Here is a 24,168-nt window from a genome sequence, read left to right as displayed (position 1 = left end):
TAGATGCGATATCTTTCATTAGACCAACTGAGTAGTTGGGGGAAAATGTTTTTTTGCAAGCTTTTGGGCAAAAAGCTTTTTTCCAGCTACTCAGTTGGTCTAATAAAATATATCACATCTACCCAAAGAAACTTGCCTGCCTATGTCCTTAGACCAACACAGCTACAACCAAAAACCCATGCAATACTATAGCATGCATACAATAATTCATAGTAGATATGCTTTAATACAGTGATTCTCAATCAGGGTGCTGGGGCACCCAAAGGTATCCTGAGATCCTTTGAAGGGTGCTGCAGGAAGTTTGAGAAGATAAACAGATAAGAGCAGGCTCAGGCACTACCTGTCTTGCCGCTCCCCCCACACCCACTGTCTGGCCCCTCTGCAAGGAGGTAAGCACTGTAATAAAGCAGCTTTTGAAATGTGGTGCTGCTCAATTCAGAAAAGTTACAGAGGGTGCCATGAGTCTAGTGGGCAGGGTGCCTTGAGTCTAAAATGGTGGCCCTAATATATTCTCTGCACTGTCAGTATTAAATAGCCAACTGTACAGCTCTGTCCTAGAGCTCAAGATTAGGAACAAAGTTAACTCTTTACTTTACAAAGAAAGGTGAGTGCACCTTTCCCCTTCCTGTGTGCTGATCTCTCCTATCCCTTCTATAAGGCCAGTCTCCTGCACTAAGTAAATATGAAATCCTTGGTTCTCCTGGTCCAGGCAAAAGGGAGCCGTGCTCCTGGAAGAGTCTGCTTGCTCCTCTTATGAAGGAGTTTTATTTTTCTACACAGGCTTACAGCTTTGTTTGAAACGTTCATATATTTTGTGAGTCTGCAATTTGAGAGTTGTCATGGCCCTGGCCAATGAGCAGCACAGTAACGGAGCAAACAGGAAGCCGTCCACAAGCACAGTCTGTACCGTACTCAGTTCTGCTGCAGTGACACACGCAGGCTTTGAACAGTGGGCTTTCAAAGGGAGCGTGTTAAGTGCGTAAACAGAGTCAGGAATGCAAACGTTTGCCCGCTACACCATTTCAGCAGAGCAACTGATGTGCCCAAGGCAAACAAATCACTGTACTGCTGCACTTCTATGTGGCTTTGTGCTGTAACCCATTAACACGTTTCCAGCTAAGCTAGGTGCCCTCCATGGGAAAATTTCACAGGTAGGTGAAAGCCCTTAATGACGCAACTCTCCACAGCTGGTTGCACTGAATAGACTATAGAATTATTATGCTTAATCTGCTGTCTTATCCAGGGTCCACAAGTTATTGCTGCTATGTGGGTGTTACTCACCTCTATACAAAGGACTAACGTAAGACCCACTTCTGGGTCTGTGTAAATCCCACTTCTGAGCTAACGTGGTGCAGAGACCTTGCATTAGTGGAATATTTGCAGGTCTGTGCGCTTATGGATTCACTGCTGTTATTCATTTAGCTTTAACCAATATATTTTTTCTGATGCAAACATACACACTTCGAAGCCCAGACCCAAAGAATAATATGGAGATCACAGTATCTGGAATTCACCAAGCAACCAATACCTCAGCAGTGTTTTTACCAAGAATTGTCTGCATAACTGAAGGCTCAAATAAGTAGGTTAGCTTCTTACATAAGCAAATGCTCTTCTGAATTATCCTGTCATTAGCTACAGCAGATAAAAGTGGTCTATATGACATCTGTAGGCATAGGCACCAACTTTTATTTTTGCCGGAGGCCCTAAGATGATGGACATGTGGAAAGTTTTACACATTTCAGGTGACAGCCATCTTCCTGAGGGGGCCAGGGCCCTTAGGCCCCCACATACTTAGTGCCTCTGGCTACAAGAAAATCATATGTGGGAAGGCAACAGAAAATCAAATCAGCAAGCACAGGCTCTATGTCTAAATTTCCTTTAATTGAATATCATTTAAATATGTAGTACAAAGCCTTAGATTTGTAGCTTAGGGAAATATCTATCTGCAGGTACACACATATGCATGCAGTAGCACAACAAATGTATATACAGCCATGTCTCCACTGATGGTACAACAAGAGGCAGAATAGTTCATTGGATAGGCCACTAGACTGGGAGTTGGGAGGCCAGATTGTTTTCCTGTTGTTGTTGTTTGTTTGTTTTTTAAATCACCCTACTATAGGACTTTGGTCTCTAACATTTCCATGATTCGGAGTCCTCTTACACTCCCTGCCTATATCAATTGTAAGCTATCAAGGGCAAGAGTAGGGTACTTCTTCCTGTGTGCATTTGTTCAACACCTAATACAATAAGCCCAAGATCTTGCCTAGGGCTCCTAGGCACTACTAACAATACAAGTCATGTGTCATATATTCATTCAAATCCCCACAAATGTTGCAAAGATTCTAACTACTTCTGCTCTTCTGCTCCATGAACAAATTAACTGGGGTCCACGTTAAGGGCATATCTGCACCAGAGCAGCAGTGTGCCCCACCAGGGACATTTCAGAGCAACCCCCCTGCTCACTCACATGCTCCAACCCTGGAAGTGCAGTGGTGAAGATGCTTGGAGCATCCCTCTGCAACCACTCTCAAGACACCAGTCTCCAGTTTGTTCCAGTGCAGGCGTGGACAGCCACGAGTGGCCTCACCAGCATTCTTCCAGGTCTGAAGCATGAGAGCAGGAGCTCGTTGGCAGGATGTGCTCAGGAACATCCCACATGGCCAACACAGCATGGACGTACCCTGAGATTACCACTGTTTTCAACAGGAACCATATGGGAACCTGGTGGGGAGCTGGTGTCGCCCAAAGGATAAACTGTCAGATGGGGAAGGACCTGTCGACACATCCATTTTTCCCATCAAAAAAGCCAGAATCAAGGTAATTTTGCCTTTGTTCAGCCTGCATAGCAAGCATTTCTGACACCTGTACCAATGCACATACAGCCCGGATGCCGTTGCACCAGGTGCGTTCAAATATGCTTGGCTGCCATTAGCTGCAATTGCTATAAGTAACACTGCTAAACCTCTCGGGATTGGGGCTCTGCTCTGCTAAATGCTGTGTAAACTTAAGAGACATCAGCAGGGAGAAGATGCTTTATCACATGTGAGCAAAGGAGCACCTGATTCACAAGCAAAACCACCTGCTTACACAGAGAAGTAGATCTACACAAGTGAGCTGCCTCGCTGAAGTCAATGGGACTCCCTGTGTGAACAAATCTGGACACGTTCGTCGATGTTTGTAGTACTGGGGCCTATGCTAGAGCACCAAGACCTGTAGAGTCTGTAATACTGGTTGCACAGTAAACTACCGCCTTATAATTTCATACAGGGGAAGCAGCAGATAGGGTAAACAACCAGGGGTGGATGAAAGCATTGAGACAGGCCCTTGGTGAGAGAGAAAACATTTAGAGTAGTGACAGGTGGAAGCTACTATAAGAATGGTTGAGCTGTACACGCCTTCTGCAATCATTAAACTACAAAATAGCTCCAGCATGAAAAAAGAGGACATTTTACATCAGCCCTAATTGAATTCATACTTTCAACTGCTATATAATAGTGTGTTATGACAAAGAATTTTAGGGCAGAGGTAAAATTGTAGTGTGGATAAGGCCAAAATCTAATCCCCGCGGTCCAGAAGACTTTTCTAAACACACTTCAATATACAACGAAATGCCATTTGTGCTTTGATCTACCATGTACAGGCAATTTCATATTCGCATTTCCTTATAATCTGGTCCAGCTGAATGGATGTAAACACAAACAGACTGTATGACCACTAACCACATAACCGCTACAACCACAGTCCAGTTGAGAAGACTTTTGAACTCAGTTCCGATCGGGCAGAAGCTCTGGAGGACAAACATAGGCTTGAAGCACCAAAATTAGAAGAGGGACCATGTCCAGACAGGGTTTTTTATTTTTAGGGCTGGGAATAGCACTACAAAGCCAGAATGCTAGAGATGTGCTGGCACAAGAGGCGCTGGAATCTGGGATGTATTCTTTACGTCTTATTTTAGGTTACAAGGTAGTAGAAGTGCTCCCAGTCTCTGAAGGGAGGAATGCCTTAACTGCCTCTCTTGCTGGCTGGAGAAGCCAACAACAATGACTCCTTTATTCAGTGGACACTGTGGGCACTGAAAAACAACCCCCCTGCTTTACCAGAAGCAGCAGCACATTAGTTTGACCCAGCTTTGCAGCATCTGTATAGATTGGGCCCTTCAGCAGGGCTTTATGGAGCTTTTATCTGAAGGTGATTCAATCAGCTATTAGATAAAAGTACCAAAAAAGCTCCAGTAAGGACCCGATCTATACAGGTGTTGGGAAAGCCAGGTGCAGCTAATGTACTGCCTTTTCTGGGCATGCACTGGGCTCAGTGCAGGAGTGTGCCAAGTTTAAAGTGAAGAGCCATTTTGTTCAGTTTTTTTCACGTCTGCAAGCAGCCTGTGTGCTTACCGTAAGGTGTATGAAGTAAAGGGTTAAGCATGCAGGGCATTTTTACACTTGCTCCAGGACATGGGAGGCATTTTAATTAGAGTGGTTCCAAGAGCCACTGTAATTAAAGTGCCCGCAACATCTCATGCATCAGCATCCCCACACTTTAAAATGGCAGCAGGGGGCTTTAATTAAATCTCATCCAAACAAGCTTTAGTTGAAATACCCCTCCCGCTATTTTGAAGTGCAAGGCTGCTGAAACACAAGACTCAGAGGCTGCTGAAGCGCGCTAATTAGCACATGCCAGTAGACTCAACTCACTGAGTCTGCTTTGACGTACTGTAAATACAGTGCATCGGAGCAGCCTCAAATACTACAATGATGAAGGCAGCATAAGAATAGAGTCAGACAGAACAGACGAGAGATATGATGGGAGGAAATGAAGTGAGGCTAACAACCAGATCAAGTAATCTGTGGCACATCTGTCCCCACTGTGGGGGACATGACCAGTGGAAATTAACAGCTGGGATGAGCCTGCCCCTTGCACAAACAGCAATTCTCAAAGCCAGGACTCTCTCTGTCTGGGGTAGAGGGTCCTGTTGTAAATCATGGCTCCTTTCCATAGTGTAGAAACCAGCCCAAAAGTGGACACATATTGGTCCTTCTCATAGCTCATTTCCAAAGACTCTAAAATTCAACTCTGATATAGAAAGAAAATAAAATGTTTCAGGAACTCCCCCTACCCCGCTCGCCCCCTTCCCACCCCTGCAGCTGTTGACATTTCTGGTAGTTGTCTAACTCATGAATATCTCCCAAGAGCAGGCAGCAAATTGCAATTCTGCAAAATAAGCCGTGTACAAAAAAACAGCAGAGAAGGAAACAAGCAAAATCCATACCAATGTCATGTAAATCAGGGAGAGAAGCTGCTGAGATGTCTTCAAGCTGAGCTTTCCAAGTGATATTCACCCCTAGGCGGTCCACGGTTAAACAGTTCACCAGCACAGTAGAATCATCACAGAGAGACACTGGCCTACTATTTCCAAATGCATTTACCTTGATTTAAATTCAAACAGATTTAAGTTAGTTGCCTTTTTACATTCACAGCTACACGCATACCGGTGTTTTCATAGCGTTGTGTTCAAAACATGTATTTCACATGGGGCAAAGACTTAAATAAAAGACAAACCCAAAAAACTTAAAGTGACTTAAGAGTTGAACTAGGCAAATATTTTTCAGGAAATCAATTATTCGCCAAATCATTTATTCACTGCATCATTTATGCTGTTTCTCAGGCACCCCAAAGCATCCACAAATTCAGGTTGAATTTGACCGGTATGTAGGAATTGTTGAATTAGTTCATTTGGATGTGGTAGAGGTGTCCAATAGGTGGAATGACGTGGTCCAGTGCTTAGAGCACTCAAGTAGAAAAATGGAAACCAGAATGCAACTCCTCTCTATGGTTGATTTTGAGCAGGGAATTAAAACTTGGATTTTCCACATCAAAGCAGAGTACCACAGTTATTAAGGCCATGGGGTATTCTGGGTTCTCTCTTAATTGCACCTATTAAATCTGTTTGTATAAAATAATTAGATAACCATTAGAGAAAGCACTGAAATCCATGAGTGTCCTAATCTTTGCTGCATGGGCTCAGTCAGTCTTTTTGGTATAATGAGTATTTAACATGAAAGTGGTACAGCTTCAATGAGAAAGACTAAGACATGACCCATCACATAATATTCTGTGAACCAGTGGTTAGGGCATGCTCCTAATTCAAGTCAAATCCAAGTCATTATTCTGGATCCTGCAGAAAGGAAATTAAAGTCTGAATCTTCCTCATCCCAGGTGAGTTATTTTGGGGCTCTACAGTAGAAGGCAAGAAAGTGACACCATTGCCACCTCCGCCTCTTTGGATGTCTCACTGGCACCTGGGTCCTTTGTCAGTACAGCCATTTGTTTCTAAACTCCTTTTCCCTTGTTAAAAATGCCCCAGATGAAAATAAAGCAATTCATTTCACGTAGAATAAAATATTGCGTGCGAATGGAATTCTCACCTCTTCTGCCCCAATCCTGTCTCCATTCACCTCAAAAATCGTTCAGTCAAGCAAAAACAAACTCAACTATTTTGCAATGTGCAGAATTGACAATTTTCATAAATTGACTACTTAGCAGCTTAAGTCACACAGGCTTTCAGTGAGACTAAAGACTAGAAATAGATGTTGCTGAATGGAGCGATTCAGCTGTGCCGCAGTGCGTCATGACATGGCTGATTCGCTTCACCGGGCATAACATGTTGCCCCTAGTCCCACTTTTGATAGAGCAGAACAAGAGGCAACGTGATTTTGCCACTTTCCCTGTGGGTCAAGGGTGCTGGGGTGAGCAAGGAAACTGCCACAAGGCAACAGATGTCTGCCAAAATGAAGTGGCAGTCTACTACTATCTTTTGTAACACCACCTGTCATGTGGCACAACAAAGGATATGGACATCTATTTGCTCAGCATTTGTGCCACCTGAAACATTTTTAAGGCAGAGCAAATGAGAAATCAGAGGACATCTATTTCCACCCTAAGGACATAACTGCGTAGCCTCCATGGGCTGCCACGGAGAATCACTTCCTCCCAATCACTCCAAATCCCAGAAATGAGTTGGTGTAGAGTAGCCCCAAGTGCATGCCAGGAAGCATGCCCCCAAAAAAGAGCCTTGGAGCGGTGCTGAGGCACACACTCAGGCTACTCTGTCCGCCGTTGCTGCTTCATTCCCAGTTAGATGTATACCAAACAGGATAAAGTTGGCATTTTGTACTTCTCACTGGCAGACACTCCTGGGCCAGCTTCTCATTCCCAGAGGCAGCACAGAGGTAATTCAGACAAACCCATTGACACCTAAGCACTTTTCCAAATTATGTCCTGTTTCTATACAACGATATACCAGAGATTGACTGTGAGATCAGGTCCTGTAAGTAAAACTCCATTTACCTGCAGAATCACCAGAGCATCACGCTGGAAATTATAACACACTCTGTCTACTCTGGGACATTAATCTGCACTTATGACCATAACATCTCAGCAGTTCCCAGTTAACCAGACCAGCATGATGTGGTTCCTAACATGCGTCAGAAAGCCTACCTCCTTTTCCTCTTTTTTGAACATGGAAAGCCCTACACTAGCTCAGAATTGTGGAAACAGAGGGGGAGACTGGAACAGGGCCATTTTTATTGTATGTCCCCTGGTTATAGTCCCATTGTGGGGGAAGTGTTTTAGCATTATTTAACGTTGATCATCATAGTGCAGGAACTCTTTTAAATAGCCTTAATGGTGTTTCATATTCCTTATGTACTACTGATTTGCCATATCTGCTTAAATATAAAATGAGAGGTTTTCACCCCAATCAGCACAGGGAAAACACATTCCTCGTCTCACATTTGCACACAAGGAAGTCTCAGTAAGTACTTTGTCTATTATTAAACGGCTGTCAAAAGCACCATGGGCTCAGCCATGGAAACCAACTATGGAGTTCATTAAATACAGCCAACACGGAGCATAACTGTAAAACACATGGCCCATATTACGCAAACATGCTACTGGGAACCTACCATAAGAATAGGCTAGTGCAACCCATCTGAATAAGACACATGGTAAAGCCCATTGCACTGAGTCCCCCTAAATGCTGACTCTTTTTCAAGTCATGGTAAACCACTGCACTGAATATATTTCAATCTCTTCTTCTCTCCCACAGCTGAGCTGTGCCTTTCTTTCCCATTTCCTGTTTCTTCACCATCCTTAAATGGCCAGCAAACATTACTGAATGGGGTCCCAAACCGTTCATTCAGAATTTCTCTGTCATCTCCTCTCTCAACCTGTCACATATGATTAGGGTGGCCCCACTCTCCATGACCGGGAGCCAGACCAGGTTGTCCTGTACCTCATCAGCATATAAACTTTTGGAGGATCCCAGGAGTTGTGGCAAGGACACTTGGTTCCAGGCATGAGTTGCAGGTTAATTAGTACATGAGGGAAGGGGGGTATTGGAAGTACACACATATATTGAGCAGTGCTGAGCTGTGGGGTCACTATGGCTTGAGACACTGTTGACACTGCAGGGTCCCAGTCCAACGAACTATATGGAAAAATCATGAGCCTTTGGGCTTTGGACTAATATCATGCACAGTTTGTATAAGTATATACAAAAGTGCTGCTTAAAAGTGTATTAGGCAATATGTGTGCTAGAGCTCACAGCAGTTTCAAAGAAGGTAAATGCCTCAGTTCCAGATGAATTAAGTCTGTGTGTTCCCACAGTAATTTGACTATGCAAATTACTACAGGCATGTTTATTACAAAATCAGTAGGTGCATCTACAGGAGATGGTTACTGTGGAGTGGGCCAATTAGCTCCACAGTAAACATCTCAGCATCTACACATGCAGGGCTGCTAGGCTGAAGTAAACTAAAAAAAAAACCTCAGCAGAGTAGTACTTGTAAATAAATACAAGTACTATCCTGCTCCGGAGTTTTTTTACTTTGTAGCACCGCACATGTAGACCCTGACCGGCTGGCTGGGCCGTGAGGGTTCTTCAGTGTGGGGCCTGCTTGCCAATTAACCCCATGCTGGAGCACTTTTATGCCCCAGCCAGCCCCTCCACAGCACATTTGAGCCAAGTCAGGCTGGCAGGCTGACCCTCCGGCCTCCCTGCCAGCTGGGACTGCTCTGACCCAACTCAATGTGCTGTGATCCCAGGCCCATGTTCAAATGGTGCACCATTTGTAGATGCACCCAGTGTTTTCAAATCTGCTCTTCATTTCCATGTGCTCAGGGAGAGCAGGGCCTGACAGTAAAGGGGGAGGGGCCAACAGACCCCCTGTAGCAGTGTGGGGGAGACCAATTCAAGGCAAACCTCAAATAATTAGATTCTATACCTGGAAAGTTGCAACAAATATATAAAATGTCCAGATATAGAATCTAATTATTGGGGAGTCATCTTATACTTGGGGTCGTCTTGTATTCCAGGAAATACAGTAACTTTACATTGCTGGAAACTCAGACCGCAAGTAACATAGGAGAAGGATGGGAGGTTAATTTAGGAAATGGAATAACTGTTATGCACAGAAGAGTGAAAGTCACCCTTGCACATGGTACAAGTGCCTGTGTACCTCTAATGTCCATTGAACAATGCATACACTTTTTTGCTGGCCCAGCAGAGAGGGATGAATTTTCCATGGGTAACTGGACTACATAAAGAAAAAAGATACTAGGGTTTGGTAAAAGCTCCTTCACTGCAAATTTTTAAAATTAGGCATACCAAATTACACACTATGTAGAAGATGAAGAGATGAAAGTGAGGAAAGCTGAATGTGCCCAAATATCAAAATAAACATCCTAACAATAACATCACATAATAGTTCGCCGATGTTGCCCAAGTCAGATTATAATACAGCTTGCCATCCGTAGCTGAATATGGTATGAGGCCAAAGCCTTGAGGAAAAAAATCTAAAAAAAAAAAAAAAAAAAATCCTAATGCTAAATGATGCCTGGGAAATCTTAGATCAGTTATCAGCTCTGAATAGGCTCTCTAAAAACACCTATGCTTTGTCTCTATCCTTTCAGGTCCACAGTACAAGCTGCAAACGTATTTATTTTTTTACCCACAGAGAAGAATAGAGAAATACCTGAATATGACAGAATCCACGGGCTTTCAGTTCATCTAATATAAAGATCTGGAACGCCTGTAGTAATCCGGAGTAGTCAGAACTGCAGGCCTTCCCAGAAGGCAGCAGTAGCTGGAACTGTGTTTGAGCCTGGACTGTCTGAAATAACTGGAGCTCTAAAGGAGAAAAGACAGTTTATTATTCATAATATTCATGACTCATGTATAAAAACTGCCTGTCAGAATTACCTTGGGGAAATACAATTACATGATAGGAAAGCCTTCGGCATTGTCCTACAAGCTTTGATTGTGTATCAGCAGCATTGGTCCATGAATAGTTGGAAGAGGTAGAATTGTCAATGATAATGAAGGAAGACAGAAATTCAGAATGGATATTTCTGTTTTGTGTTAAGAAAAGGTTTGCTGTGATGATGATGACATACTTTCCAATTGCAACAGTAACCCAGGAGGATGAGGTCTCCAGACTGTTGATGTTGATTTTTAGTAAGTCTTCAAACCAGGAAAGTTTCAGAGGAATGGAAAAAAGCCTAACATTGTGCAAATAATTCAAAAAGGATGACTTTGTAAGATAATGCATAGCATTTCATTGATAAAGCTAGAACAATACAAACCCAGTGTGATATGTATGTCATATGTATTAAAAAGCTAGGCAACTCTAAACAAATAGTAGAACTGGCCTGTTTGGATACTGGACAGATGCAGGGGTGGTGATTGCCAACCAATGTTCAGTGTCGAACTGGTGGAGGAGCACCTAAAGCAGCTGAAAGTCTTCAAGTTGGCAGGACCAGATGGACTACACCTGAGAGTGCTGAGGGAAGTTGGTGGGAGTCTTTGTGGGACTGTTGGCAAGGGTATTTGAAGACTCATTGTACTTGGGAGAGGTCCCAGAAGACTGGAAAAATGCCAATGTAGTGCCAATTTTTAAGAAGTTTGACCTTGATACTGGATAAAATTTTGGAAAAAATTATCATAAAGTCCATTTGTGAGGGAGTGGCACAGAGCATGATGCTGAAGGATAGCCAGCATGGTTTTGTTGCAGACAGTTCATGTCTGACCAGCCTAGCCTCCTTCCATGATCAAGTAACCAACTGCTTAGATGCGGAAGACATGGTTAATGCCATATACTTGGATTTTAAAAAGGCCTTCGATATGGTCTCCCCATGATGCTTTTATAAAAAAATTGGAGGATTGTGGGCTGGCAGAGTCCATGGTCAGGTGAGTTGGGAACTGGCTAAGGGGTCAAACCCGGAAAGTGGTAGTGGATGGGTCTGTATCATCTTGGTAGGAGGTGGCCAGTGGTGTCCTGCGGGGTTTGGTTCTCGGGCCTGTGCTGTTCAACATCTTTATCAACGATCTAGAAGAAGATGTGGAAAGCACACTGGCCAAGTCTGCGGGAAAAGCGGACACACTAGGGGACAGGATGTGGATCCAAGAGGACCTGGACAAGCTGGAAAGGTGGGCAGAGCAGAACCGGATGCAGTTCAATAAGGGTAAATGCAGAGTGCTTTACCTGGGGAGAAGTAACCAGCAACATGAATATAGGTTAGGAGGCCAGCATGATGGTTGAAAAGGGCCTGGAGTTATGGATGATCATGAGCCACCAGTGCAACACTGTAGTCAGAACTAATAGCATACTGGGATGCATTAGCCGATGCATCGTAAGCAGGGCTAAGGAAGTGATAGTTCTGCTCTATACAGTGTTGGTGAGCTGCTAGCTGGAGTACTGTGTCCTGTTCTGGGTACCACACTTCAAAACAAGACATGATGAATCTTAAAAGGGTCCAGAAAAGGGCCACAAAAATGATTAAGGGCCTGCAGGACAAACCCTATGAGGAAAAACTAAAACTTCTGGGACTGTTCAGCCTAAGGAAGAGAAGACTGAGGGGGGACTTGGTGGCCATCTATGAGTATATAAGGGGTGAATATCGGGAGCTGGGAGAAAAACTGTTCACTAGGACACCCCAGAGGAGGACAAGGAACAATGACCATAAAGTGTTAGAGGATGGTTTCAGGTTGGATACAAGGAAGAACTTCTTTATGGTAAGGGCGACCAGAATCTGGAACAGACTTCCCAAGGAGGTGGTGTAACTCACCAACCTTGGAAATCTTCAAGAGTACACTGGATGGACACTTTGTTGGGATCATTTGGTCTCAGCAATATTCCTGCCGGAGCAGGGGGGTTGGACTCGATCTTTCAAGGTCCCTTCCAGCCTTTAATTTTTATAATTCTATGAACTCAAAATTGAATTGTAAACATGGCATCTGCATTGACTGAGCATGTTTCCGGTAGGAACCTGCAAGGATAAGTTCTTGGTCTGACACAGAATATGACACAAAATAACATTTTTAGTAATGACCTAGAAGAAAAAGTATTTTCTGGTGGAGTTTGCAAATGACAAGGATTGGGAGGGTGGCAAATAATGAAGAGGACAGGTTGCTGATTGCAGGTCAGTATGGGTTGTTGGGTAAGCCGGACGCAAGCAAACAATATGTATCGCACTTTGGCTAAAGTAAAGAATTCAAGGCATCATTACATTAGATTCAAGGCAAGAAACTATCTTGGAAAGCAGTGATTCCTAGAAAGACCTGAATACTGTGCCAATTTATCATCTGAGCATGATCTCCCAGTGTACTGCCGTGGACCAAAGGGGAAAAACGATCTTTAGATATCAGAACAGATAAATGTGTGTATGCATTTGGATCTGATGCAACTAATACCCACACCCAGATCCAGTGCCCACAGTTCAAGAAGGATGTTAAAAAATTGAAGAGGGTTCAGAGAAAAGTCACAGAAATAATGAAAAAAATAGGAAATACAATATATAGAAAAGAATTCAAAATCTATTTAGTTTATAAAGAGAAGGTGGAAGTTTGACTTGGCTACACTTTTAGGCGTATACCTGAGAAACACAAAACTCAGGATAGAAGGCTCTTGACCCTAGGAGATCAGAGTATAACAAGTTCAAATGGCAGAAAACCGAAGTGAGACAAATTCAGAAACAAAATAAAGCTTAAATCTTTTCAAGTGGAGATCAGTATCCATTGGAACCACTTACCAAGAGCTAAGGTGGATATTTATTTTCTACAAGTTTTTCTCTAGTTGAAGCAGGAACTAATTCAGAGAAGTGCTGTGGCCTGAGCTTTGTATAGAAGCTCATTTAGATTATCTCAGTGCTTCCCTCTAGCCTTATATTAATGGATAGATTAGGGCTGTGCAAAATTTTGCTGGCTGTTTTGATTCATTTCGAGCTTGAAACAGCAAAACTATGGGCTTCAAAACAGCCTCGAAAGAAAACGAGGCTAGTTGAAACATTTCAAAAGTTTTGAAATGTTCTGAGTTTCAAAGCAGCCAGGTGGTGGGAAACAGGGGAGAACCAGTGCTGCACTCCCAGTCTCATGCTGCTGGGCTGCGGGAAGCCGATCACAACGGCAGGGAAGGGAACTGAGCCCGGGGCTCAGTGCAAAGGAAGGGAACTGAGCTTTGATGGGTCTGTGGAAGGGAACTTAGTTCAGCTGGGCTCAGTTCCTTTCCCCAGCCCAATTGTAGCACTTCGGAGGGGAACTGAGCAATTGAGCTCAGTTCCCTTCCCCAGCTCCCTAGTCCTAGGCAGCAGCACCCTCCCTCGTCTGGCAGGCAGATCAGGGGTCTGCAGCCCCAGAAGGACTGCCACGGCCCTCCTGGTGTTGTGGGCCCTCATCTACCTGCCAGATGAGAGGGGCTGTTTCGAGTTTCTCCATTATAGTGAATGGGCAAAATGTTGAAACAGCATCACCGTTTCGATGAAGCAAAATGGAACAGCGGTTTTGAATTGAAATAAAATTAAAAACAAAATACTGTTTCATGGAAACCTCAAAACTCAAATCAAAATGGAACAGTGCCATTTCGCACAGCCCTAATATAGACCCTTTTTTGTTCTGGAAAGGCTAAGATTACTTCAGAACGTATTTAAAAAAAAAAAAAAGAGTTAACTCTTTAGGCCTTGGATTAAGGGTGGGCATGGACTTCCAATTTCAGATTGAGATCTGAAACCACAAACTTATCCGCATTTGTATGAGAAATACATTGGCAATATTCCTATATTAGGTCAAGGCCAGCTACAAAGATGTAATCCAAACCCAGAGCTATATTGTTTTGAAGTTCACGTATGTTCAAATCTGACATTTTGATCACATCCCACCTCTGTTTAAAAATCACCATCAAGACCAGCTGATCACCCAGGCTCCAAGCAGATATCTGCAGCTTCCATGTTTTGAGGTGCTTTTTATACTTAGAAGAATGAAGGTTGAGGGGAGTGGGGAAATACCAAGAGGCAGCCAGTAAAGATGGCATTCATCCTAGGAACAGATTGCTACAGAAAGATGCATACAAAGTTACTTGATTATGCGAATAAACAGTCAACTTCTGCCAAATCCAAACATCTGGTGTTCATCTGCTCTGTCAGGAGTAAGTGGTCCCATCAGAAGCATTTTACAATGCCAGCATCTTTTCATTTACAAAGGAAAATCTGCATTTAGATTAAATAGCCATCTATTTAGATCTATATTATCACAGAACTGGGAGATTGTTCAGGGCACAGGAGCCAACTGAAAGAAAGCAATGATATGAAGACAGAAAGCAAAATTTACCTACTGCAAGCCCCCACTTAGAAACTAATCTGATTACTTCCACCTATAGTTAGAACTGGCTTCATTTCTATTCACTTTCGTTACTTTTCTTGCATCCTAGGTTGGCAAAGGCAAAAGTAATAAATGTTGAAGACAGCCGAGCAACTTTCTCTCAGTCGGTAGAACAGAGTTAGTATCCTAGCAGTTGCACGTACTCTGACAGGTTTGAGAGAGGGGGGGATCTGAAATCCAGCGCTGACTTTCCACGTCACACACGAACTTCTTGCTGGAAAAGGCACTTTGGAAGCCGCGACGACAAACCAGTTGGCACTGCTGGGATTTCCGATTTTGATCCGAGATGGTCTCACAGAAAATCACTCCATTGACCACATGTGAGACATTAAATGGCAGGACACACTGAGGACCTAGGAACATGAAGAAATGGACACACAACAGAAGAAAAAAAAATGAACTATTCAGGGTAAAATGTCCAAGCAACGGCTATGTCTCATAGCAAGAAAATATATTGCATCCCACCCAGATACATAGTGCACACGCTTATGTCAATTTGAACTGAAGTTATGTCGCATGCTCTATGAAGCCAGTGAAAGGATTTGTATCGTCTCTGCTGGGCACTTAAGAAAACAAATCGGTAGAAAAACGGCCCTGTATAAATGGAACTAAGAGGTGGTTTGTAACCATCAGAGCCGGGTTTCTCAAAACAGGCCAAACAGCCCCTCAGTGGGCCTATTTAGACCGTTTTATACATGGGCGTAAGCCCACAAAGTTACGCAAGGTCAAAGCCTCTCAGTAGGAGTTACGCGGACAGAACATATGACTCATTTTAAAATGCAGCCTGATCGGTTTCTAAAGAGGATTGTGATTACCAGAGCTAACGGGCCTGAAGCTGATGACCCAGGATGACACTCGGAGTCCTGTGCTTCTACGAGAGGGTAATATGGCCACTCGAGTGGAAAAACATTAGCATCAGTTCCATCTTGAAGCAGTACCGATAGTCTATTATAAAACTGTTGAGTTGTTGTAGTTATTACAACCCCATCATTTTGCTCAATATTAGTGCATTCCTAACCCACCAAGCTATAATCAAATACTACAGGCATTAGTTGCATTCCTCCCAGCTTCTGGAGAACAAGATGAGAGAAAATAATTGCCTTTAAATCAGAAGCAGCCATAAAAGTAATGTATTCTGCCTCTCTGGAACTTCTCATCAGAAGGCTCGTTGGCTTTCTAAAAATAGCTGTTTTCCAATCCTCACATCTTCGGTGCAGGATACTCCACAGCACCCGGTACGACAGCGCTGAGCTAGAACTCTCAGCTGCTCATTCCCCTACTTTCAAACTCTTACGCTACTTTATAAATCTCCTCGATAGCACCTTTAAAAATTACGAATACAGTAAAAAGATCATCACAAGACTGCTTTACATTCACTCTGAATGGTTGCAAATATTAGCCTTTTCATTCGCAAGGCTGAAACCAGGCTCTCCACGCTATCCTGTGGTATATGGAAGTTAAACCGTAGTCACTTAGCAGTTGTTCCATCCGGGGATAAACTGCAGAGATTTAGATCCCACTTACAGTGGGTTAGAGCAAACATAAAATGATATCACAGATCAGCTGGGGTCTTTTTGCTGCTGTTGTAAAAACACAGCGTCTTGCACCTTCCACCCAGTCCCTGGCAATTTATATAGTCATTCAGTACAGTGTTGAAACTTCTTCCCCAAGCACTTCTAAAACAGATCTGTAGGGAAAAGCTTCCCTCTGAACTCGCAGCATTCTCTCTCATCCATTTCTGAGCTGTGGAAAGTGAGCATCAGGTTGGAACATGTGTGCTAGGGAGTATTAAGATACTTGGCATCAAAGCACTAACATACGTTTGCTAGAAGAAGTTGGAGGGGTTCGACCAAACTCCATTATGGAAATGCTTAGTTTAATGAAAACCTTATTGTGTGCACCAGGCGCTCTAAAGTTTTTATTTCAGTTTACAGCTGTCTGTTTGGATACAGGAGAAGAGATTTATTGCACTCTCCCACCACAACAGACTCCCTTGCTGATGGACAATGTGTCCAGAATAATGATATGACTTTGGCCTACCCCTTTTCTCTTCTACAGAGCTGTTAACAATAACGCTGAGGAACCAGGGCCACAGGCTGGATGGGCCGAGGGAAATAAACTACTGAACCTTTACCCTCAGCACTGCCCAAGCTGTTTACACTGGAAGAAGTCCCATTAGCTTTTCTCGTCCCATTTTCCCTTTCCTCTATGCTTCCAGAAGCAGATGTGACAAAATATCACAAAAAGATTATTCTCACAGTATTTTCCCAGCCTCACCACAACCAGAAAGTAACAAAAATCTCTTATGTGAGATTTTCAAATCAGTGTTTCTAATTCACTTGAAGCTGAAGCAGCATCTCATTTAAAAACTTCTTGTCCGCTCCTTGGTTGTTACTGCGCCTGGTGTTCACGACAAATCGGAGAGATCCACTTGGCACTGGCATCTCTGAAGCAGTAACTTGCACCTGACATCTTGGGCTAAGTACAGACATTCAAAGAGCCCAAGGCAGAAGTGTTTGAAATAAAGCACTTTACTTAAAGCGCTCTAGATTAGGTCAGGACAGAACAGAACACACATGCGCTGTTCGGTGAGCGGGGGTGGGGGCTCAGAGGCTGCCTGCGGCGGCGGAGGCCAGCAGGCTGGGGGTGTTTCTGCATGCCTCCCAGGAGAACGCCAAGTCTAGCCAAGCCCAGGTTGTGGGCACAGGTCTTGGTGGGGGCCAGGCTGATCTGCACAGCAGAGAGGTTTCATTGCCCCAGCTGCAGCTCCTGGATGCACTGCTTTTTCATCAGGACCTGAGGCTGGGGGGGAGGGAATGAAGAGAAACTCCTCTGCCACATGGACCTAGACCCCATCAAGACCCGAGCCCACAAGCTGGGGGGGAGATGCACAACAGAGAGGCTCTGTTCCCCTACCCCACCTGCCTGGCCCGGCAGGGAAGAGACCGAGCCTTTTCTGTCCCCTCTCTGTGACAGCCCAGGGGCCAAAGCTGGGCTGGTGCCTGCCTGGAGCAGACAAGCACTGGCTGAGGCTAGCAAGGCACCCAGGGAGGGGCCCCAGGATGCCAGCAAAACGAGTCCTACTTTGACTCAGGATGGGATGCAATACAAATGTTTGATAAACTGCTCTAACCTAAAGTGCTTTATTCTGATACCACATCCATCCAGTGTTACCTTGGAGTGGGATCCACCATTTTTAAAGCGCTTTATGTGCTATGAACTTCTCCTCAGTTACAGTTTAGAGCACTTTCTGTACACACAAGTAGTAAGTGTAACCTATGTACATGCCCTTGGATTGCAGCTCAGAGTCATTAGACCCTTAATCCCCACTCAGTCCACTCTCACAGTGAACTCCTATTGACCTTCAAGGAACACGAGGACTGAGCAGAGATTTCAGAGTTTCAGATCTACTCTGGATCATTTCTACACCTTCCTTCTGCCAACTCAGGCTCTTCTTCAGGCCTATCTAGAGCCCTTCCAGCTTTCTCAGCTCTTCCCCTGACACCCTCATAGTACCCTATTCCTCTTAGGGTCCACAAACCTCCGGGCTGCTTGTAAGATCACCCCACCAGGATGGTTCATTATTGCAATATAGTGCAACGGAAACAATGCAATACATTAGCTTACAGCTTCACCAGGGATTCATCCATGTGGTTATTTTTTTTCTTGTCGCAGCAGCCTGCATTGAGAGTCAGGTATATGAAGCTGTACAACTCTACAATCCCAGAAACATATAGGAAATCCTAAATACATTCTTATTGTGTGGTCTGCTTTAGTCTACCAACAACAACATTCATTTAAAAATAAACAGAACACAGCTTTCAAAGACATCCTGCCGAGAATACTGCTCATTTTGTAGAGGGGGTTTAAATTTCTATGAGTCACTGCAATATGGAGCACAATCCTGAAGAAAGTTTCAATTGTTCTGCTTCAGTGATAGGGAATATACAAGAATTATTAAGAAATTATTTTTATCCATCTCTCTCCAGTTTGGAAATAGTATTGGAATCCTTGACAGAATTCCAGCTCTGCATGTCTTTATCCAGGCAGGAAATATTCTCTGAACAAATAGTATTTTGGCACATCCATTTCATAAACCTGGTTGACAGCCAAAAGCAGGAATTACAGAAATATGTGTTTTTTTTCTATCTACTAATTTTTATATTTTTATTTATTTATTTATATTTTATTCTTAATGTATTACAGCTCAGACCAAACTCTTGGGCAAAACATTTTGGTTTGGTCTTAATGTAGTTTAGCTGGCTCATCCATCCTGAGTTTTTCTTGCCACTAAGATTGGCCCTTGACTTCAAAACTGTCACTCATACTCAACCAAAAGCACAACCTTCTGAACCCTGAAGAGGTTTGGGCCATAGACCCAGGCTGGCTGGAAGATGTACTTACTTCTGTAACGCAAATATAATATTAACAAGGACGCTAATCTCTCTGGGTGCAGATACAAAACACATTTATGTAGTAAACTGACTTTGCTATGCTGTGAAACCAGAGCAGACACAGGACACTGCCCTGTTATATGCTAAACTACTCAAATCCAGGGTACATTTATCCCTTGAAAAAAATGTCGTAACTTTATTATGTGAGAAAGTTAGTACATGAATGCATCATATGTTCAGTCTTCCACTTGTTTTCATCCCCAGCTGTCCCACCACCTAACACCAGTTTACATAACAGCACCTACAACAGGCAACTTGCTTGCTATAGTTGGCTGCATGCCCTCTCCTTACTCCAGAGTAAAATCTGGGATAAATTACTTCATAGCAATTGTGTCATGTGTCCAAACCATATGACGGGTTGAAGAGGAACCTTAAACCCAAAGGCAGCAAAACATTGGGGAAGTTTAGATCTAGGTCTAGTTCTGCACTGAAGTGTTTGACTGCAACGGCAACTCACTTTCACATGCAGGCCTTTCTCCGCTTATTCGTGATCCAGGCACCTCTTCTCCACTCTCAAAGACACACCAACAGCTTTCCTCATCCTGGCTGCATTGCACTGGTGAAAAGCTCCCATTGTTCCCCTCACACTGAGGGATGTACCCTTTGCCGATTTCCCGTGAACTCGTTTTCAGCTTCAGCATGCTACAGAGAGCAGGACCTTTAAAGACAAGAGAGTGACTATGGGAGGGGGAGAGGAGAGTATAAAAAAGAAACTCTGAACATCTGCAGAAATGAACTGCAGTACTGGCTGCGATTGGTTCACATGCCTCACACACACGACACTTCAATTTGAGGGCTTTTCATGGTCAAGAAAGATAATAAACATTGACATAAGATCCCAGCTAAGTTTGCATCAAAATAGATATGGAACAGATACTACTATAACTACAAGATAAGCATGATAAAATGTAAGTTACTTGAATCTGCACAAAGTGAGTTTTGTATAAATATGCAACCTGGGCAAATATAATATTGACTGTTTTTCTCTGGCTGTGTTTAAGTCCCTTGGTTCACTTTCTATTGCCATTCTAGTTAATGAACTTTCTTAGTAGAGCTGGAGATGAAATGGGACAGAAATTAGGACCAAAAATAACAAAATATCATGAACTAATAATCTGGAAAAAAAAAAATCAAACTGTCATTTGAAGCATTTTGTTTTGAGAACTTTGAAAGGTACTGTTTGGGTTTTGATATATTTTTAATTAACACTTTACTTAATTTATAGTATGTGTATATTAATTAACATTTCTAAACAAAAAGTCATTTCAAACTGAAAAGCAAAATGATTTTAGAAAAAACATTTTAAAAGCCCATCTTGACCATTTAAAATTGGGATGGGGGAGAGGCATTTAAACTAGGATCTTCATCAAAAACAACTCTTTCCTTTAGACAGTTTTGTTTTTCTCAGATGAACATTTTCTGATGAAAGCAGGGCTCATAAGAACATGTGGCACAGTCAAAGGGGTGGGATGTGACTGCATTGCTGTACCCCTCTGAATCCACCCCTGAAGTTGTAATAAGGATGCTGTCATATCATGGTTTGAGGGTAGAACCATCCGTTTGCTAACAGGGTTGTAAAGAAACTCTGCAGGGACAATAACGAGTTGGTAATGACCATCTAAAGAGAATCTAGTTTCTCCACCTTTGCCGCAGGAAGCAAACAAGAGAAAACCCCCAGCAGCAGGACAAAGGAACCAAGGTATTGAACCTGCCTTCAAAAAAAAATGACTCAAAGCATCGTAGAAATCATAGAAAATTAGGAATGGAAAGGACCTCAAGAGGTCATCTAGTCCAACCCTCTGCTCAAAGCAGGTCCAGCCCCAACTAGATCATCTCAGCCAACTTTGTCTAGATGGGTCTGAAAAACCTCCAAGGATGGAGATCCCACCACCTCTCTGGGTAATCTGTTCCAGGGCCTTACTACCCTCTTTCAAACCCCACTTCAAGTAGTTGAAGGCAGCTATTAAATCCCCACCTCAGTCTTCCCTTCCCTAGACTAAATATGCCTAAATAATTCAGACTCTCCTCAGAAGTCATGTCCCCCAGCCCCTCACCATTTTTGTTGCCCTCTGCTGGACTCTCCCCAATTTGTCCAATTTCTGTAGTGGGGGCCCAAAACAGAACACAGTACTCCAGAGGTGGCCTCACCAGTGCTGAATAGAGGGGTAGAGTAACCTCCCTCAATCTGCTGACAACGCTCCTACCAATGCAGCCCAGTATGCCATTAGCCTTCTTGTCAACAAGGGCACACTACTGGCTCAGATTAAGTTTATTGTCCACTATGACCCCCAGGAGCTTTTCTGCAGAGCTGCTGCCCAACCAGTCAGCCCCCAGCCTGTACTGATGCATGGGATTGCTCCGGCCTAAGAGCAGGACTTTGAACTTGTCCTTATTGAACATGAGATTTATTTTGGCCCAATCTGCCAACTTGTCTAGGTCACCCTGAATCCTAGCCCTACCCTCCAACATATCTACTGCTCCCCACAGCTTGGTATTATCTGCAAACTTGGTGAGGATGCACTCTATGCCATCTTTCAGGTCATTGATGAACATATTAATCACACCAGGCCCCAGGACCAACCTGACTGGCACTCCACTTGATACTGGCTGCAAACTAGACATTGAGCCATTCTCTGAGCCTGATTATCCAGCCAATTTTTTATCTACCTTACAGACTATTCATCCAACCCGTACTTTCTTGGCTTGCCTACAAGAATGTTATGGCAGACCATATCAGAAACCTTGCTAAAGTCAAGGTATATCACATCCACTGCACTTCCTGCATCACAGAGCCAGTCATCTCATCACAGAAGGCAATCAGGTTGGCCAGGCATGACTTGCCCTTGATGAATCCATGCCAACTGTTCCTAGTTTCATAGTTTCATAGTAGCTAGAGTCGGAAGGGACCTAGGTAGATCATCTAGTCCGACCCCCTGCCTTAGCAGGAAAGAGCACCGGGGTCAGATGACCCCGGCAAGGTGCTCATCTAACTTCCTTTTAAAAATCCCCAGGCTAGGAGCCTGCACCACTTCCCCTGGAAGCTGGTTCCAGGCCCTAGCTGCCCTGACAGTGAAGTAGCGCCTCCTAATATCTAATCTAAACTTACCCTCCGCCAGTTTGTGACCGTTATTCCTGGTCACTCCTGGCAGCGCACGGGGGAACAGGGACTCCCCCAATACCTGCTGATCCCCCCTGACCAGTTTGTAGCAGGCCACAAGGTCCCCCCTTAACCTTCTCTTGTGGAGGCTAAACAGGTTCAGGTCCCGTAGCCTCTCCTCGTAAGGCCTGCCCTGCTGACCCCTGATCATACGAGTGGCCCTCCTCTGAACTCTTTCCATATTGTCCACGTCCCTCTTGAAGTGTGGCGCCCAGAACTGGACGCAGTACTCCAGCTGCGGCCTGACCAGTGCTGCATAGAGGGGGAGGATCACCTCCCTGGACCTGCTCGAGATGCATCTGTGGATGCATGACAGGGTACGGTTGGCCTTCTTGACTGCCTCCCCACACTGCCGGCCCATGTTCATCGTGGAGTCAATGACGACTCCAAGATCCTTTTCCGTCTCCGTGCTGGCAAGAGGGGAGTTCCCCAACCTGTAAGTGTGGTGCCGGTTCTTCCTCCCCATGTGCAACACCTTGCACTTATCAGTGCTAAACCCATCCTATTCTCATCCGCCCACCGTTGCAACCTGTCAAGGTCAGCTTGTAGCCTATTGCACCCTTCTAGTGCGCCCACATCCCCCCACATCTTAGTGTCATCAGCAAACTTGAACAGGGTGCTTTCTACCCCCTCATCCAAGTCACTGATGAAGATGTTGAACAGCGCGGGCCCGAGGACCGAGCCCTGCGGAACCCCACTGCCCACATCCTTCCAGGTCGAGAAGAACCCATCCACTACCACCCTCTGGGTGCGGCCCTCCAACCAGTTGACGACCCATTTGACCGTGTGGGCATCGACACCACAGTCTCCCAGCTTTTTGATGAGGACAGGGTGAGAGACAGTGTCGAAAGCCTTCCGGAAGTCCAAAAAGACTACATCCACAGCAACCCCTGCGTCTAATGATTTGGTGACCTGATCGTAAAAGGCCACCAGCTTGGTCTGACAAGACCTGCCACTGATGAACCCATGTTGGTTGCCCCTGAGCATGCATTCCCCCGCAAGGCCCTCCTGGATGTGTGCCAGGATAATTTTTTCAAAGAGCTTACCCGGGATTGAGGTCAGACTAACTGGCCTGTAATTTCCCGGGTCCTCTTTTTTTCCCTTTTTGAAGATAGGGACCACATTGGCCCTCTTCCAGTCCTCCGGCACCTCGCCAGAGCACCACAAGCGCTCATAGAGCCGCGCCAGGGGTCCCGCAATGACCTCGGCCAGTTCCTGTAGAACCCTAGGGTGAAGATCGTCCGGACCAGCGGACTTGAACATGTCCAGCCTCTCCAGAAGTACCCTAACTAACTCCTCGCTAACCCTTGGCCCAGGCGTGTCTCTCTCGGGGCCCAAGGGGGGCCCAGGAGGGAGGTGGCTGAACTGGTCCCTACTTAGGAAGACAGAGGCAAAGAAATCGTTAAATATGGTGATCACCTTCTTCTCCAAGTGCTTAAAAATGGATTCCTTGAGGATCTGCTCTGTGATCTATTCGGGGATTAGGGTGAAGCTGACTGGTCTGTAGTTCCCTGGATCCTCCTTCTTCCCTTTCTTAAATATGTCTGCCCTTTTCCAATTGTCTGGGACCTCTCCTGATCACCATGAGTTTTCAAAGATGATGGCCTGTGGCTCTGCAATCACATCAGCCAACTCTCTCAGCACCCTTGGGTGCATCCTGTCTGGCCCCATGTCCAGCATTTCTAAATAGTGCCTAACTTGGTCTTTCACTGCTGTTGGCTGCTCACCTCCACCCCAAACTGTGCTGCCCAGTGCAGTAGTCTGCGTGCTGATCTTGCCTGTGAAGACTAAGGTGAAAAAGGCATTGAGTACTTCTGCCTTTTCCTCATTATCTATCACTAGATTGC

The 24,168-nt window shown here is 44.4% G+C and overlaps 1 protein-coding gene across 1 annotated transcript in view; it reads right to left on the bottom strand.

Annotated features, from left to right (window-relative positions):
- TG (thyroglobulin) overlaps window positions 1-24,168 on the bottom strand; it is a 211,230-nt gene that overhangs the window by 153,551 nt on the left and 33,511 nt on the right. The window contains exons 16-19 of the mRNA XM_090037373.1: window positions 19,622-19,822; window positions 14,854-15,063; window positions 10,035-10,189; window positions 5,270-5,426 (exon numbers count right to left, since the gene is read on the bottom strand). Coding sequence (XP_089893499.1) covers window positions 5,270-5,426; window positions 10,035-10,189; window positions 14,854-15,063; window positions 19,622-19,822 — 723 coding nt within the window. The remainder of the gene's footprint in view (window positions 1-5,269; window positions 5,427-10,034; window positions 10,190-14,853; window positions 15,064-19,621; window positions 19,823-24,168) is intronic.

This window comes from Crocodylus siamensis, chromosome 3, assembly GCF_052110815.1.
Source record: "Crocodylus siamensis isolate JL-2025a chromosome 3, ASM5211081v1, whole genome shotgun sequence".
Classification (NCBI taxonomy): Eukaryota; Metazoa; Chordata; order Crocodylia; family Crocodylidae; genus Crocodylus; species Crocodylus siamensis.
This window is presented reverse-complemented; position numbering and strand designations above follow the sequence as displayed.